The sequence below is a fragment of the Lynx rufus genome, unplaced genomic scaffold, assembly GCF_022079265.1.
Source record: "Lynx rufus isolate CCGP_SWC_20201006 ecotype Redwood Valley unplaced genomic scaffold, mLynRuf1.p SCAF_4, whole genome shotgun sequence".
NCBI classification, from domain to species: Eukaryota; Metazoa; Chordata; class Mammalia; order Carnivora; family Felidae; genus Lynx; species Lynx rufus.
This window is the reverse complement of record NW_025814856.1, coordinates 31,143,674-31,159,849: the sequence shown is the minus strand read 5'-3', so window position 1 is coordinate 31,159,849 and position 16,176 is coordinate 31,143,674. Positions and strand designations below refer to the sequence as shown.

Genomic DNA, 16,176 nt, shown 5'->3' with positions numbered 1-16,176 from the left:
CCTGCCTTCTGAGACCTCGGGCATTTTCTAGATATTGCCTCCCTGAATTGAGGTAGATTAACTGAGGTTCCAAGCTTCTCAAACTGCAGGAAAGGGAAAATATGAAATAAGGTCCAATCTTCCAGTTAGTCTCTGGGTTAAGATGGGCTTTCATAAAGCCTTTCAAGTATGTCAGCCCACATCAGAGATTACACGTCAGGAGATTTTGCCTTCACCTTGTGGAGTCACATCTGCCTTCCTCTTAAGCTGGTGTATCTCCTGATGTGGTGTCAGGTGTTTATTAAGAATTCTGGGCTTTTTTTTTTTTTCAGACCCAGAAGAATAAAAATGGGGATAATGTTGAATAAGGGCTTCCTGTGATTCTGCAGTACGCTAACTCTGAGAACCAGTGCTGTATCATTTAGAAATTGCCGTCCGTTCCTAGTAACTGAGACTGCAAGTAAAGAAGTCATTTATTTCTCTCATTGATAAAATAAGTTCAGAGATAGGCAATCCAGAGCTGTTATGGTGTTCCGTGGTATAATAAAGAACTTCATGGTACAAAATGGCTGCTGGAGCTGTAGCCATTGTTGTTACATTCCAGACAGGAAACCATAAGAAGGGGGAATAGGCCAAAAAGGCTTTTGCCAACTGCTTGGCCTCCTTTGAAAGAACTCTCCTAGGAGTCACATGCTATGTGTCATTGGCCAGAATTTATTTGCATGCCCATTCATAGTTACTAGGGAGTTGCAAAAATATTATTCTGTGTTGGGCATATTGATGCTTTAAGTAAAATTTTGGCATTCTTATTAAGGAAGAAAAGGAAAATGGATATGGGTAGACAGCCATCTCTGCCATACTCCCTTATGCCATCATTCCATGGGGTTGTGGAAAGACAGTTTAATTTGGGGTACATCATTTTTTAACTACTGCCTGTTCATTTTGGACCATATTTTGGTTATCTTATGAAGAACACGAAAGGAAAATGTGTTCATCATATATGTGGTCAGTCATACATACTGGGAATCTACTATATCTAGGTTTTTTTCTGTTCCTTTCCATCCATCTGCCACTGTCTTTTTTCCTTGATAAAGAAGGCCAAGAATCCACAAAAAAAAAAAAAAAAAAAAAAAAAAGGGAGAGGATGAGGAAGCCAAGTCCAAAAATGACTTTTCCACTTTTCCACTTTTTGCTCGGTCTAGTGAATACAATGTACCAACCTCCAGGGTGTGGGGAGGGTCCATGAGATATTGTATGCAACAACACTTTGCCCATCAGAGCCACTAAATACATAAATATATTCACTGATCCTTTCCTTCATTGAGATGGTAAAGGACAGTTGAATCTGAGATCAACCAAGAATATCTCACTTCTTTGTTGGGTTCCCATACTTAAAAAAAAAAAAAACAAAAAAAAAAACATGGATGCTTTTGATATGGAAAATGACCTGCCCCAAAATAGGAGCGCTTTGCCCTTAGAATTTCTCATCCTTGCCAGAGCTGGTGGTATCCCCCTTCTTAAACATATATGTATGTGGGTATAGCAAGAGACACCTGCCAAATTAGGTGATACTGAACAAGTTCCTTCCCGTCTTCTGAGCCTCCTGGATGTCCTGGAGAGCAGAGGAATATTAACATTTACCTGGCAGCCTCATGGGGTTGGCCGTTGAGGGAGAACAGTTGCATGACTCTAAAACTCTCAAAATATTTTCCCAGGCCCACCAGCAGGGGCATCCCATAAGGAGGGGTTATATACAAATGGAAACCATCGGGCCCCACCCCAGTCCTGCGGAATTAGAAATGTGTGTTTTAATAAGCCTTCCAGGTGGTTCTGATGCCAGCTAAAATTTGAGAACCACTGCTCTAAATTAAGCACTTTGCACGCTTTGTCTTTCTTTAATTAGCACACTTTTCTTTCCAACGGGGAGTCATTTGACTCCCTGCCTTCCGTCTCTGCCCAGGCAGAAATGCTGTGAAATGTGCAGTTGCTTCTAACAAACCCAGTCTTTCAAACTGGGTGAGGCCTTGCTTTGTAGATTTTATTTGCACACTGACTAAAGCTCTTACAATCCATCTTGACAGACACTGAAATTATTGCCAAACCTCACTGCTGGGAGTGACACCTTAAACAAAGGCCTTCAGCAATTTCTTTGTCACGGGCCAGCTGATTGTGTTCAAAATGCTTTTATTTGGGGGAAGTGTACCTCATACACCTCAACCCAGGGCAGTAGCACAGGGCACCCCTACCTGAGCGATGAGTAAATGGAACAAAGTTTCTAGCACATTCCATAGTCCTGCTTTCGGAGAGTGATGCTCCAGATACACAGGAGGAAAACGTTATCACCATACCAGGTAATAGCTTGGAAATGGTCATCCTTGGCAAAATTCTATTGGACTTGATTATTTACTCGTGAAAATTGACTAGGGAAACATGGTTGGATGAAAATGAGCAGTCTGCAGTATTTTCAGGGGTGGTATCGGATTTAATTTTTGTACTGCCAGAAAGTATACTAAATATTTCCCCCTACCGTTGGTTTGCTTAGTGTTTGCTTTGGGCTGCCCGGTAGTTTTATTTTGGAGGATGCCAGGGGAAACTCCAATGCAGCAGTTCTGTGTTCAGCCAGAGACAGAGTGGGAATTGAAGAGAGGAGTTTCTCCATCATTCCCGTCCCTTTGCTCGAGGAAGAGCTTGCAAAGGCCAGCCCTTGAACACCAGGAGGGGACAACCAGCCAAGCAGCGGCAGGACCACTGGAAGGGGTTGAAGGACCAACTCATTCCCCTTCCTCAGAGCAAGCCAGAGTGCCTACCGTGTGACATGGGGATGCTTTGGAAGGTTGTTAATTTACCAATGAACTCATTAGCTGACTTGGTTTAATAATGGTACATTTCACTAGGTAAGTTTTTAAGTCGTCCACCAAATGGTTGACTGCCTTCTGAGAAACTATTGTTCGTGCATCCTGTATTCATGGAGTTACTGAATGCTGGTGGAAAGGACACATTTTCAGCAATGGTGATCAGTGGGCTTGAAACCTAAACGACAACACAAGATGCCCAGCCAGGGAAGATGGAGCTATGTTCTTAAGAGTAGTCACTGCCTCTGTTGACTTTGGAATTCTAAGTCTTTAGGATGGACGTCAGCACATCAAGGTATTTATTTAGCTGTCTCTGGAGTTCTCCAGTCATGGCCGCCTCTGCTTCTGCCCAGCCCTGTCGTGTTGGGATTCCTTTATCTCCAGTCTTAAAACAGGGTGGAACTTCTCCATTCCAGTCTGCAGGTGTAGACCTGGCACAAGATGGGGTAAGCAGGGTCCTTCTCTGGCGATTTCGAAATTGAGCAAAGTGAGTCATTCTAGGATGGATCTGAAGTGAGGTGGTGTAAATTCGGGTGCTATGGGAAACCTTAAACTTTGAGAAGCCAACAGGCAGAAGGGAAGAAGACTAGGGCAGAGATCAGAGGACACTGGGCATAGAGAGATGAGAATCCCTCACCAGACACCTTCCAGGTACAGGTTCCATTTCCTCATGAGGCCCTCCTACACCACTGGGTTTCTCGAGACAACAGCACATCATTACAGTAATTTGCACTTTTTTTTTCCCTCTGAAATCAGACCAGCTTAAATATCATCTTTCTCCCTTGTAGCCTTCTTTCTTAGACTAAGATGGGTGGGGGCCTCGGGGTGTGGTCTCGCTCTGCAAGCTGACAGCGTTGCTGTATCTCTCAAAATGGAAAAGAGAGGCCAGGAAAATCCGGATTGTTCCCTTTGGAGCACGCGGGCTGGATAATAGACTCACCACTGTGCATTCATGTTATTTATTGTTTTGAGGGCCAGGTACCCAGCCTTCGCCTCATTTAATTGCCGTGGTCCTATGATGAGGATTCTTAGAGGTTATGGAGCTCACTCAGGAGCACGGAGATGGAAAGTGACAGAGCCATGCGTGGGGGTTCTGGTCTACCTGGCCAAGCTGCAGAAGAGGCAGAGAAGGTCCCAACTGGGGTCAGCCCTGGACAGTATCAGCAAAGGCTTGGCTCAAGGTGTCACAGTCACAGGGGCTCTCAGGGATACCTGTGCTCTGGGCAGTGAAGAGGCGTATCTGAGAAAGGAGAGGCTCCATCAAGCTCAAATTGGACTGTTATCAAGCGTCTGCAGTGATTCCTTTCTTATTAGCATCTGTCCTAAGGTTCTGTCACTAGGGTAGGAGTTGTGAAAATGTCAGAGGGATACTGAGGCAAGGTTTTGCTCCAAGCAGTCTCTCGGCGTGGGACGTAAGGCCCATTCCCTAAGACACAGTGCTCTGTTTTCTGCCTGCACTTACCTGCTATAATGTATGATGCCCGGATTCCTCTGAGCGCAAAATGGCGTGCCAGTCTCTGATGGGCCCGTGGCCAGCTTCTAATCCCAAACTAACTCGTGATCTGGGCTTTCATTTCTTCTCCGAGAGAATGCTGATAACCTGTGGGCTGCTTTCAAAACCCAGAGCCCTTCCTTCTCATCCAGGACGTGGCTTCCCGCCAAGTCCCTCTGGCGAGGTATTGCAGGGCCCTGTCTTGAGAAACCACCTAGTCTGTGACGAGCAGTCTATATGGTTGACTTTGGAGGTTTGCTGAAGACTGTGGTAGCCACACATGATGGTGAATGGTTACAACCATTTTTTATGAAAATAAGGGTGGCTTTCGCATTTTGGTGAGACCTTGTCCCTGCAAAGCCTTATTTCCACCCACCCCCACCCCTCACACTTTAACAGTTATGGTTTAGTTTCTGGAGATCAAAGTAGACAGAGATTTTTAACTCTTTGCCCCAGCATTCCCAAAACAAATGTTCACGTCCAGGGCTCCCTGAACTCAAAGGAATTAGACCAAGTTTGTGAAGTGGAACAAATATGATGAATTCAGTGCCACAAGTCTTCTGTCTTCTCTGTCTTGTTGAATGAATACCTTGTTTTGCAAGAGCTGGTAGTGATGCTAAGAGATAGTTGAAAAGAATTTTCCATGATGTCATCTGAGCTTGTGAGGTTTTTTTTTTTGTTTTGTTTTTGGCTTCTCCTATATAATAACATACCTTCCGTTTTGGCCGATTTTTTCTTACCCTAGCTTTGCATACAGCTGGATAGTAGAATGTCTGTTTTGTTTTCCCCAGGCAAATCTAGGTGCTTTCTCAAGTCTTTGTTAGAGTTGAATGAGCCTCAAAAAGTGCAAGAATATGTCCTAACAGTTTTAAAGAGGAGCATTCTAGGATGTGCAAAAATACTCATGTTAATGACAATTTTTAATTACATACTCAGTATCCCAGATTTAGTGACTCTGTGTTCCGACAGATGTGAGCTGCTACCTGCCCTTACAAAGAGCTCAAAACCTAGAGGGCTTTTCATGTAGGTGGAGGCTGAGGGACCCAGCAGCTCACCCAGTGCCAGAGTCTGGCTCTGGCTCCAATGTGAGGCAGGCACTGACACATCCCTTTGGCTAGGCACGGAGCATGCCGGAGACTCACAGGGAAAATGGTAAAGTTGCTCTCTCTCTCTCTTGGCGGGGGGAGCCTGACGACAAAGCCCTACCAGCCTATTTGCCGAATTCTCTTCTTCTGGAAAGCATGATGGCTTTGTTTCCCCCCCTGCAAGAGAGGGAAAACCCCAGGAGGGGTGATTTGCCCCACTGCCTCTTCAAGGATGAGTCCGTCTGCTTGCAGTGAGAAACGCATATGCCGTTGAGTCTCGGAAGGGTGGAGAGAAGGGGGAGTAGAAGAGTAGACGGTGTCCCGCTGCAGGAATGACCCTCCCGGGGAGTGGGAATGGGCAGGTGGTTTGAGTAATGGGCATGTCAAGTGATCCCTGTGCTCTCCATCCCTCAGGTTCACCAGTACTACAGCTGTCTCCCAGAAGAGAAGGTTCCTTATGTCAACAGTCCTGGAGAGAAACTTCGGATCAAGCAGCTATTACACCAGCTGCCGCCACATGACAATGAGGTAAGGGGCTAGCGGGGCCTTAGGAAGACTGTGCGCGGAAGCTTCTGTGAACTGTCACCTTCTTCATAATCAGAATGCTGTGATCCGTGAGCTCTCCAAAGAAAAACTCCGGTGCATTCGTTTTAGGCTTTAGCTTCCTTAATTAGGGCGAAGAGAAACTGCCCGACACTTTCTGGAGAGAATTCTCGAAAGGCAGATCTCATTATGGACTGGACTTGCCTCTCTGCCTGGTGCTGCTAGCTAGTTTGGGGTAACCAGGGAGCCTTAAAAGTTAAAAGCTCAAGTCCAGGTTTTCAGTGAAGAAGAATGAGCTAGTTGCCAGAGTCCCTTAGCTGATTGCAGTTCCCTGGGCCAGTTCAAGCCCTGCAAAAACCCTGTGATTCTCTGGAATTTTCAGCATCGTTTCATGTTAAACGAGTGTGCAAGTTTTCCACATTATGCTGCCTTAGAAGTCACATGTCCAGATCTGCAGCTCTCGAACGTCTGTGTTTTTGTCGTTTAAAGGCCATCTTGCCGGGTCACCGTTTATACACGTGGAAGAATGGCTTGCAGGCCGTAGGTTTTTTTTTTCTGGACCTAGACAGTAGGCACTGTAAGCAGGCATTTCTTATCTCCGAAGTCAGATGGCCCATAAAGGGAAATACGTGAATGCGTCTTTAAAAGATCATCCTGCTTGAGGGGTTTAGGTTTATAAACTAGAAATTAATTTTTAAGTATCTGGTTTTTAAAAACAGTCCTCCTCTAGAATGGACTTGTCCACCTAACTCTGATTGCATGCGAAACAAAAACATAAATTTAAATTGAAAGGAGAAATAACCCCTTAAGAGAACTGGGTGGACCCCAGCTTTCTACCGACGGCTCCCACCCACAAGCCGGATCTCCAGGGAAAGGAGTAGGTACTATTTTATTATTTATATTGCCATATTCAGATCAAATGGGATAATTCAGACGCCTGAAAAATAAATTTGAGTAAGTGAAGCAAAAGCTTAAAAAATTGAAGCACGTCCCTAGAAAGAGAGCCAGTTTCCTGCTGCTCATTTGGACTTCATAAAACAAATACAAACAGTGTTTCCTCTTTTAAAGCTGAGAGCGAGCACTGTAACCCGATGCCCAGCTAACTAATTTGGAAGTGAAAATGCGGGTTTTTACAAGCAGGAGAGGGTGTGCCTTTCTTTAAAAGCACATCCATAAAATGTCAGCTGTGTCACCGTATATTCTGGGCTGTTCGGGTCACGGCAGTGTCCTCAGGGACATCCACATGAGGACTTTTTTTTTTTTTTTTAAACTCTTTTTTACTTGATAGAGCAAGGTTCTCTGTTCTCTGCTGTTAATGATTTATTCCATTTACAGTTAACTGTGGTTTCATGAAAAGAGGCCATTCAAATTCCTTCTTCCTGTTGGTGAGATTTCCTTACTCATGAGCCCGTGGGCAGATTTCGCCCATTTGACATGGCCCTTTGGAGGACAAAGAGTGATTCTCAAATCAATGTTTGATCATTCTGTCATATGCCCCGATGAAACAGTTGAGATACGTACAGAGGCACTGGTTTTCCAGTTGGGATGCGACTGTCCTGGTTCAGAAGTTTCCCTCTAACCCTTGTATCACAAACCATCTGAGCATCTCACCTACCTTTCTTGTTGTTCACATTTCTCAAAAGTCAGACAGGGAGGCGGGATTAGATCCATGTTGCCCAAAGTGTGGCAGACACACAACTTTAGGTGACACACAGACATGGCAGTGAACGAAAAGTGAACCATGTAAGGAGAGAATCCCTCCCACTTAAAGTGTGCTCCACTCCTCATGATCGAGCGGTTGCATAAGCACCGGGGAATTTCATTCTGGACTATCAGTTTCCTCACACCTCTCCAACTCGTGCCAGTCCTTACCTGTGAGTAACCAAGTAACCGCTTGTAACGTGGTTACACGTTAAGAATCTCTGCTTTAGGGTCTCCCACAAGCAGAAGTGGCTAGAATCCAGCAACACGGTTTCATTCTTACACTGTTTAGTTTTATGGTTACCATCTGATTTTGGTAGGTGATACGGACTTGCGACTTATAGTCATAATATACTGTGATTTTTTAAATGTATTCAAGTTTTTAAAAAGTGAGTCCGTTTTAAAACCAGCATTAAGTAAATAATAGTTCAGGACTACGGCAGAATTCCCATTGTGTGAGTTCGTAAGGGGAGAGCCTGGGGAGTGCTGGATTTGAGTGTCTCCGAGTGTCCCTTGCTTACTTCTCCGAGTTTTTGTATTTAATGAGAAGGAAAATATCTTATGCAAGTCGATGTGTTAGCCATAGCCCAGTGGGCAGCCCTTTTCCCTCCTGTACACGGATAAACATGCAGGGACTTCCATGAAGCAGCAACCATACCTCTGGTCCAACTCCTTAGCCTCAAGGCTTTGGTTGTCCGTTTTGGCAAAATAAGATGGGAGAACAGAAGTTGAGAGCTGCTCTGGCTTGCTACCATGGAGCCGTCCGTTGGTGTCGAGGATCACTCACGTGGGCACGTGGAGGTGAACATATCTGGACCCTGCCATCCATTTGAAGAGCCACCTCATTTTTAAAGAAGGAAAACATCCCCGATTTTGACCAGCATCAGAGCTATCCCGCATGATGTGAACCTTAGTGTGGCTTAGAGCAGGGCGGTAGGGATGAGGAACAGTTCCAGAACCTTTAGCCTGCTTATGACGTGGGCTCCGGAGTTTGGCGCCTCTCGTAAGCTGTGTTGGCTGTCCGCCATCCTAGGTAGAGACTCCCTTTAAACAGCCCCGAGCCTGCTGGTGGGACCGTGCAGACCAGAGCAGTACAACGGAATGGGAGCGTGTTTACCGAAGAAAACTCTGGGGCATGGGCTTCAGAAATCCCATGGAGCAAGGGCGACATCCACTCTGCCGCTCTCTGTGTCTGTTCAGGTTCGATATTGCAACTCCCTGGATGAGGAAGAGAAGAGGGAGCTAAAGCTCTTCAGCAACCAGAGGAAACGGGAAAACTTGGGCCGAGGGAATGTCAGACCCTTCCCAGTCACGATGACAGGAGCTATTTGTGAGCAGGTGAGCCTGGATTCCAGGGAGGGAGGAGGGATGGCTCTGACCTCCTTGCACGTGTTTGTTTGTTCAACAGTTCTTTTATTGAGTGCCTACTGTGCGTCCTGCACAGGTCTAGCTCTCAGGGATACAGCAGCAAACAAAAGACTTGAGAGCTTGATTTTGCCCTTGTGTGGGGTTCGGTTCTAGGGGAAGAAGTCAAACAATAAAATAAAGAAGATAGAAAAAAACACAGCGGGAAAGGAGGCTCCAAACACTGCGAGTCTGAGGAGGTTGCGATTTTCAGAAAAGTGGCTGCTCAAGGCGCCTCTTAGAAGGCGGTTTCTGAGCAGAGGTTCCCAGGAATTGCGGGAGGGGGTACTGCAGATCTCAGTGGGTGGAGGGAACAGGCATCTCACAGGCTTTGAGGCATTTCTTTTTTTTCTTTTTTTTTTTTAATTTTTTTTTTAACGTTTATTTATTTTTGAGACAGAGAGAGACAGAGCATGAACAGGGGAGGGACAGAGAGAGAGGGAGACACAGAATTAGAAGCAGGCTCCAGGCCCTGAGCCATCAGCCCAGAGCCCGACGCGGGGCTCGAACTCACGGACCGCGAGATCGTGACCTGAGCTGAAGTCGGACGTTTAGCCGACTGAGCTATCCAGGCGCCCCTCTTTTTTTTTTTTTTTTTTTTTTTAATGTTTATGTATTTTGAGAGAGAGAGACAGCACGAGTGGGGGAGGGGCAGAGAGAAAGAGGGAGACCGACAATCCCAAGCAGGCTTCATGCCATCAGCACAGAGCCCAACACAGGGCTTAAGCTCACGAAACTGCGAGATCATGACCTGAGCCGAAACCAAGAGTCGCCAAACGCTCAAACAACTGAGCCACCCAGGTGCCCCTTGGCAGGATCATTTCTGTTGTGCTCAAGGAACAGCAGAGTTGGCCATTGTGGCATGGCAGAGGGAGCAAAGGGAGAGAAGTAGCAGGTGAAGTGAGTTCATGGAGGGCCAGTGGTATAAGCCATTGGAAGGAGATGGGGAGTCATTTGAAGGATTTAAGCAAAGGAAAGACATGATGGATTTCTATTTTATTTTTTTAATTTATTTTTAATGTTTATTTTATTTTTGAGAGAGAGAGAGTGTGAGCAGGGGAGAGCAGAGAGAAAGGGAGACACAGAATCCGAAGCAGGCTCCAGGCTCTGAGCTGTCAGCCCAGAGCCCGACACAGGGCTCGAACTCATGAACCGTGAGATCATGACCTGAGCTGAAGTCGGACGCTTAACCGACTGAGCCACCCAGACACCCCATGGATTTCTATTTTAAAATGAGCCCTTTAGAAAAAGGAATTTGGACCATGGGTTCATCCCAGGACCGTTTAAAGGGGGTGGTGAATGGCCATCTCCTTGGGTTTGAGGGTTCTTCAGCAACATGCATGCAGTCCCCCTGAATGCTCCCTGGGACCTCACTGAGTTGAAGAGTCTGGGTTCGTGTGTTCTCTTCATCTCCTGTAGCGTGCTCAGGGCATGGTGGTGGAGGGTTTTAAACAAAGAAAGGTGGACGTGCAGCCCACCTGTGTTCTCCCTGCCCCTCCTCTTGGCCATAGAGCCTTCTGGTGCTGATCATCGCTTTCGGCACTGCTCTTTGGCTCTGGTGCTCTTTGAAAAGCCTCCTCTGCCTCCTCAAGCTCTTAAGGAAACCTTTCAGGTGCTGAAGATACATGAGCTGGATCAGTGAAGAGAAAGCAAGATACTGCCTGAGGGGAGTGGGTGCCGTTTGACTGCCCTTTTTAGATTTCGGAGGGGCGGTGTGAGAAGGTTCACGTGGGTGAAATACAGGAGCTCCTTAATAGGGGAGCCACAGGCCCAGAGACTTGGCAATGGAGTCTTTCCCCTTGATATGGGGGTGGTCACTGGTTAAGATGTGAGATTCAGGGGCACCTGAGCGGCTGAGTCAGTTAAGAGTCCAACTTTGGCTTAGGTCATGTGCCCATGGTTTGTGAGTTCAAGCCCTGCTTTGGGCTCTCTCTGCTGTCAGCACAGAGTCTGCATTCTCTCTGCCCATCCCCACCTCACTCTCTCTCTCTCTCAAAATAAATAAATAAAACTTAAAAAAAAAAAAATAAGATGTGCGATTCAGTGTCCTCAGATCCAGAATTTTGCTGCTCTGAGACCAGCCTGCTGGAACCAGCCCAGCTGGGCTCTTCTAAGGAGAAAGAAAAGGTTGGACATTTCATGGGCAGGTGTCAAAAGTAGTATAAGATAGTGACAAGGGCATGGAGGCAGAAGGACAAGATTGACTCATGTTCCTGCCAGATGACCCTGACCATGTTGTTTTTCCTCCATTTGTCATCTGCAAACTGTAGATGACAGATGCCTACGTGGTGGAATTAAGGTGATGATTACGTGAGATTCCGTACTGTTAAAGCAATTAAACAAAGCCATTACACTGAGGTGTCTCTAATACCTTTGTAGCCTACCTAAGCAAACCAAAGCCTAAGCCAAAGACATTGCCTTAGTATTGAGAAGATGACCCTTAAAACCAACCAATCATCAATAGGTAACTAGGCTTTCTCAAATAAAGCAACCACTTAAGCTACAGCCAATCAAATAATTTCCTTGCTTTGCATCCCTGTCTTCTCTGGAGAACCTCCCTCCTAGTCCCAGGTAGGCGGAGCCCTCTTAGCCACTTTAAGTTTGATTAAGGCACCCAATTTCAATCATATGTGCTCAAATACACTCTTAAAAATTTTAATGTGCTTCCATTTGTCTTTTATCACTATGCTTATCCCAGGTCTACCAATGTTAGAAAAGCACGGACAGTACCTTTTGTAACAAAACGTCTTCCTTTGGTCTAGTCACTTCCACCAATGAGCTCCCAGAAACTGTTCCACAAGACCTTTACTTCATTTTCTGTGAAACGTTTCAACCTATATGATGGCCAGGGCCACGGTGTGGGAAAGGTTTAGAGGCAGCTTTTCTATTCTTTAGACATGGTGACTGGAGCTCAGCCACTCATGTGGGGCCATCCAATTAGACCCTCAGGTGTGAACCTCATGGCCATCACCATCGTCAGCAGAGAACCTCTCCCTGGACCTACCTCCTCACACTTGACTCCTGCTTCAAAGCCCCGACCTCAGCCATCACGTGTGGGTTGTCAGGGTTGTTGCCTCGTTCTTTTCCGCGTAAGGGAAGGAACTTTGGAACATGAGTAAGAAGATAGGGGAAGGGGAGACAAGAAGCCCTTTCCATAGTCTGGCCTTAGAAGTGGTGCCTTGTTGGGGCGCCTGGGTGGCTCAGTCGGTTAAGCGTCCAACTTCGGCTCAAGTCATGATCTCACAGTCTTTGAGTTCGAGGCCCACGTCAGGCTCTGTGCGGATAGCTCAGAGCCTGGAGCCCGCTTCAGATTCTGTGTCTCCCTCTTTCTCTGCCCCTCCCCTGCTCATGCTCTGTCTCTCTCTGTCTCAAAAATAAATAAAAACATTAAAAAAATTTTTTTTTAAAATAATGAAAAAAAAAGTGGTGCCTTGTCAGTCAAGACTAAGTCAAAAAGAAGTTAGAGAAAACAGGCTAAATGCCTGCCTCAAAGGCCTTTGGAGAAATAAAGGGGGGCATGCTTTTATGAACCCACCCCCTCTCCCATGTTACAGCCCCCCTCTTCAGCCCCCCACCCCCTGCCACCTGTTCCTGCTGGTGTTAAACTCCCCTGTGCCTCCACATAGAGTTTGGAGCATCTCAAAGATAAGGACGCCTTCACCACATGTCACTTGGCCTCCTGCTTGTAGAGCTCCTGTGTGGTCGTTATGCTAAAAGAGTTTGTCCTCCTTTCCCACCTTGTGACTCCTTATTTTCTCAGTCCCTTCATCTTCGCCTTCCTTGCAGGGAAGGAGAGCAGGGAGTGGAGGGGAGGGAGAGCAAAGACCGCCCTGCCACATATGTGACACAAGGAGCACAGTCACCGGGTTGAAAATCAGTGCACGGTGACCCGCTCTAGGTGGTGGTGGTGGTCTCTTACCGTTACGTGCAGCCCTGAGAGACGGGGCTGGTGTTTGTGCTGACGTGTCTGATTGCCTCACAGTGCGGAGGCCAGATTAATGGCGGGGACATCGCCGTGTTTGCATCGCGCGCCGGCCACGGGGTTTGCTGGCACCCGCCGTGCTTCATATGCACCGTCTGCAACGAGCTGCTGGTGGATTTGATCTACTTTTACCAGGATGGGAAGATCTACTGTGGCAGGCACCACGCCGAGTGCCTGAAGCCGCGCTGCGCAGCCTGCGATGAGGTCAGAGCACGCCGCATGGGGGCTCAAGCCCTGCCTGTCGCCCCTCAGTTGTGCCTTAGGCAACATCCCACCCCCAACGCCCTGCCCCGCACAGAAGAAAACCCTAGACCCCTCCACCTTCTTCTATTAACCTTGCAAGAAGCAAGCCCCACCCCCATCCCTGGTTGCTAGCATGCCTGAAAGTGGCCATCCCCTGGGCATCCAGGTAGGAAAGCAGCTTCTGTAGCTGAGGGGAGTCCCTGCTACTGGGTCAGTTCTGAACTGTTAAAGAAAGGCATTGTGCAGCGTTAGATTTCAGTAATGGTGTGGCCCTGACGTTCTGATTCCTAAAGCTTCAGTGGGACAAACTGGTTTGAGAAGGGAGACATTTGATGGCACTATTTCGCTTTCCCATGATTGAGCAGAGCTCCGATGAGGATTCAGGAGGCGGAGGCATATTTCCTGTGGAGAGCTCTGCCCCACGCTCTGGGAGGTACTTGAATGTGCTACCCCAGGTCACAAAGCACCCTGGAGTACAAAGCCCGTGCCTGGTGTTTTCTCCCACCGGGAGCACATGGCAGTATGATCTGTAAGCTGCAAGAATAGGAGATGTGCTTTGGCTTCAGAAGTTTGGAGCTTCTATTTGCCTATATTCCTATAAAAAGTTTTTCTTTCTCTTTCGTTCTTTTTTTTAAGTTTGGAGGAGAAAGGAGAATGTTCTAAACCTGACCGCTTTTATGGAATAATTTGGGGAACGTTCTGGGATGGAGGTTTCCTCCTACACAGAATGGACTTTCGGTTCTGACCTTGCAGACAGCAATGTGGGCCTCTGGAAGCAGCCCTGCCCTTGTTCAGCCCTAGTCCACTACGTGCCTAGGGAGCTTCCCTTCTCCAGGAGGAAGTTGACCAGCCTTAAGTAATTTGGATTCTAATGCTAATAATGGTGATGTTCTAAAGAGGCCCTCTAGAGAGGTATTTGGGAAACCCAGTTCAGTTCCACCTCTGTAATTCCAGGCCGCCGCTTTGCCTCAGTTTCTTCTCCTGCTGGAGATTTGTGCTCCTAACACTTGCTGTTATCTAATGGCCAAGGAATACGATGATTTAAGTGTTTTGCAATTTTTGTTTATTGAGATGTCATTCACACATCATAGGGTTCATTCACCCTTTATAGGTGTCCAATTTGGTGGGTTTTAGTATATTCACAGAGTTGTACACCTGTCACTGCTGTCTAATCCTAGGTCATTTTCATCACCCAAAAAGAAACTTTGTATCTATTAGCGGTCACGCCCGCCCTTACCCCAGCCCTGGCATCCGCTGGTCTATTCTCTGTCTCTGTGCATTTATATATTCTGGACATTCCACATAAGTGGATCTTTTGTGTCTGGCTTCTTTCGTTTAGAGCCATGTTTTCAGGGCTAATCCACGTTGTAGCATGTAATGGTGCTTTATTCCTTCCCAGGGCTGAATAATACTCAGTCATGTGTATACGTCCCATTTTGTTGAGCCCTTTGTCCATTGATGGACATTTAAGTTCTTTCCACTTTTTGACTATTATGATCAGTAGTGTATGAACATGCATATGCAGGTGTTTGTGTGCACGTATCTTTTCAGTTTTCTTGAACATATACCCAGGAGCGGAATTGCTGGGTCATACCGTAATTCTGTGTTTAACTTTTTGAGGCAGTCCAGACTCTCGTCCAGAGAAGCTATGCTGTTTTACATTCCCACCGTCAGTGAATGGTGTTGCACTTTCCCTACATCTTCCTCAACACTTACTTTTTCATTGTTTTCATTTTAGTGTGTACGAAGTAATGCCACGTTGTGATTTGGTTATGTATATCCCTAACGGGTGATAACGTTGAGCATCTTTTCATATGTTTATCCGTTGTTTTTGTATCTTCTTTTTTTGAAATGTCTATTCAAATCCTCTGCCTGTTTTTTAATTGGGTGGCTTTTCTTTTTATTGTGGAGCTGTTTGTATATTCTGGATACTAGTTCCTTACTAGATACATGATTTGCAACTATTGTCTCCCATTCTCTGGTTATATTTCACATTTTTGGGGATGTCCTTTGAAGCACAGAAGTTGTTAATTCTGATGAAGTCCAATATATCTGTTTTTTTCTTTTGTTGCTTACACTCTCAGTGTCACAGCTAAGAAACCTGGGTCCAAGGTCATGAATATTTACACTTGTGTTTTCTTTTAAGCACTTTATCGTATTTGGCTCATTAAGTCTCTGATCCCTTTTGAATTAATTTTTGTATACAGCTCAGATTCATTCTTTTGCATGTGGCTATCCAACTGGCCCAGCCACATCTGAAAAGACTATTCTTTCCCCGTTGAATGTCCTTGGCGTCTTTGTTGATAATCACTTGGCCATAAATGTTTGGCTTTATTTCTGGACTTTTATTTCTCTTCTATTGATCTGTATGTCTATTTTTATACCAGCACCACACTGTCTTGATTACTGTGGTTTGTAGTAAGCTTTGAAATCTGTGCTTTGAAATTTCAAAAATTCCATATTGGAGGTCAAAACACAAGTGCTTCTGAGGACAAGGCAGGTGTTGTCCGTGAAGGTGACACATTTTAAGACAACAGTGAGTGGTGAAAAATAGGACTGAGCTGGAGAACTCACCACTCACCTGGAAATAGCAATCCCTCTTCTTAAATGCTGTGTTTTCAACAGAGAAACCAGGATTTCAGGCATTAATGTGACATTTCCTGTTTTTAAAAAAGATTGTGTATCCGCCAAATAAAACATATATGTGTTATCTGGAGTGCCCATGAGCTATCAGTTTCTGGTCTTGCTTCATATTCTTCAGGGTAGAACATGATTTCTCGTATTAAATGTGGTTAAGTTCATACCTGGCCAGACCAGAAACTGTGTTTCATGGTGCTGTAGGCTCATCCCAACTGATAAAGATCTAGAATATGCATATACGTCCAGGTTTTTTAT

General features: G+C 46.0%; 1 protein-coding gene across 1 annotated transcript in view; it reads left to right on the top strand.

Moving 5' to 3' along the window:
- Positions 1–16,176, top strand: part of PRICKLE2 (prickle planar cell polarity protein 2) — a 116,268-nt gene that overhangs the window by 51,245 nt on the left and 48,847 nt on the right. Inside the window, exons 3-5 of the mRNA XM_047096902.1 lie at positions 5,823–5,936; positions 8,853–8,990; positions 13,039–13,242. Coding sequence (XP_046952858.1) covers positions 5,823–5,936; positions 8,853–8,990; positions 13,039–13,242 — 456 coding nt within the window. The remainder of the gene's footprint in view (positions 1–5,822; positions 5,937–8,852; positions 8,991–13,038; positions 13,243–16,176) is intronic.